The sequence below is a fragment of the Crocodylus porosus genome, unplaced genomic scaffold, assembly GCF_001723895.1.
Source record: "Crocodylus porosus isolate Cpor-Errol unplaced genomic scaffold, CroPor_comp1, whole genome shotgun sequence".
In the NCBI taxonomy this organism is placed as follows: Eukaryota; Metazoa; Chordata; order Crocodylia; family Crocodylidae; genus Crocodylus; species Crocodylus porosus.
Window position 1 is genome coordinate 19399021 of NW_017728911.1, and position 1554 is coordinate 19400574.

At 62.0% G+C, this 1554-nt stretch overlaps 1 protein-coding gene across 1 annotated transcript in view; it reads left to right on the top strand.

Moving 5' to 3' along the window:
• Positions 1-91: 91 nt before the first annotated feature.
• The window catches only part of ONECUT1 (one cut homeobox 1), a 26529-nt gene continuing 25066 nt past the window's right edge, over positions 92-1554 (top strand). Inside the window, exon 1 of the mRNA XM_019533948.1 lies at positions 92-1417. Coding sequence (XP_019389493.1) covers positions 337-1417 — 1081 coding nt within the window. The 5' untranslated portion in view covers positions 92-336. The remainder of the gene's footprint in view (positions 1418-1554) is intronic.

Consider the following 1554-nt stretch of genomic DNA (forward strand, 5'->3'; position numbering starts at 1 on the left):
GCCCGCTCTCCGCCAGCAGCAGCAGCTGCAGCAGCAGGAGCCGTGGCCAAAGACATTGAAACAGTAAGAGACATGGCTAGAGATGGCGAGGGACGCGATCAGACACCTACCGGGGCGGCTGAGGCTGTATTAAAGGAACGGGGGCCTTAAAGCTGAGCCAACATCACCAAAAAATAACAACAACAAATCACAACAACAACAAAATCAACCAAGCCCCCAAGAGCCTGATCCTTTCCACAGGGGAGGAATCCTGCACGCATCCGACGCGAAGACCTCCTAGGACCTTCCAACCACAGACCAGATAGATGTTTTGTCCACAAGCTTGCACGAATCACAATGAATGCGCAGCTGACGATGGAGAACATTGGCGATCTGCACGGGGTGAGCCATGAGCCGGTGCCAACCACGGCCGATCTGATGAACAGCAGCCCCCACCACAGGAGCTCGGTGGCCCATCGCAGCAATCACTTGCCGGCCCACCCTCGCTCCATGGGCATGGCTTCCATCCTGGACGGTGGCGACTACCACCACCACCACCGGCCCCCTGACCACGCGCTGACGGGACCCCTGCACCCCACCATGACCATGGCCTGCGAGACACCCCCCGGGATGAGCATGAGCAGCACCTACACCACGTTAACCCCTTTGCAACCTCTACCTCCCATCTCGACCGTGTCGGACAAATTCCCTCACCACCACCATCACCACCACCACCACCACCACCCCCACCAGCGGATACCAGGGAACGTGAGTGGCAGCTTCACCCTCATGAGGGACGAGCGGGGTCTGGCTTCTATGAACAATCTCTACACCCCCTACCATAAGGATGTTACCGGCATGGGGCAGAGCCTCTCCCCTTTGTCTGGATCGGGCCTGGGGGGCATCCACAACTCCCAGCAGGGGCTGCCCCACTACGCTCACCCCAGTGCCACCATGCCCGCCGAGAAAATGCTCACCCCCAACGGCTTTGAAGCCCACCACCCTGCCATGCTGGCCCGGCATGGTGACCAACACCTTACCCCCACGTCCGCTGGCATGGTGCCTATCAACGGGATCCCACACCACCCCCATGCCCACCTGAATGCCCAGAGTCACGGGCAGATTCTGGGCTCCAGCAGGGAACAAAACCCTTCCGTCACTGGTTCGCAGGTCAACAGTGGGAGTAATTCAGGGCAAATGGAAGAAATCAATACCAAAGAAGTAGCTCAGAGGATCACCACCGAGCTCAAGCGGTACAGCATCCCCCAGGCCATCTTCGCCCAGAGGGTGCTGTGCCGCTCTCAAGGGACCCTCTCCGACCTGCTGAGGAACCCCAAGCCCTGGAGCAAGCTCAAATCCGGCCGGGAGACCTTCCGCAGGATGTGGAAGTGGCTGCAGGAGCCCGAGTTCCAGCGGATGTCGGCGCTCAGGCTGGCAGGTGAGCCCGGGCCGGGGCAGCTCCGCACCTCCGCCCGCTCTCCCCGTGCGTCGCCCTGCCCCCGGCGCCCCGCACCGAACAATGCCCGCGCCAGAGGCGCTGCTGCGGGAGGGGCCCGGGCCCGGGGCCGGGACGGC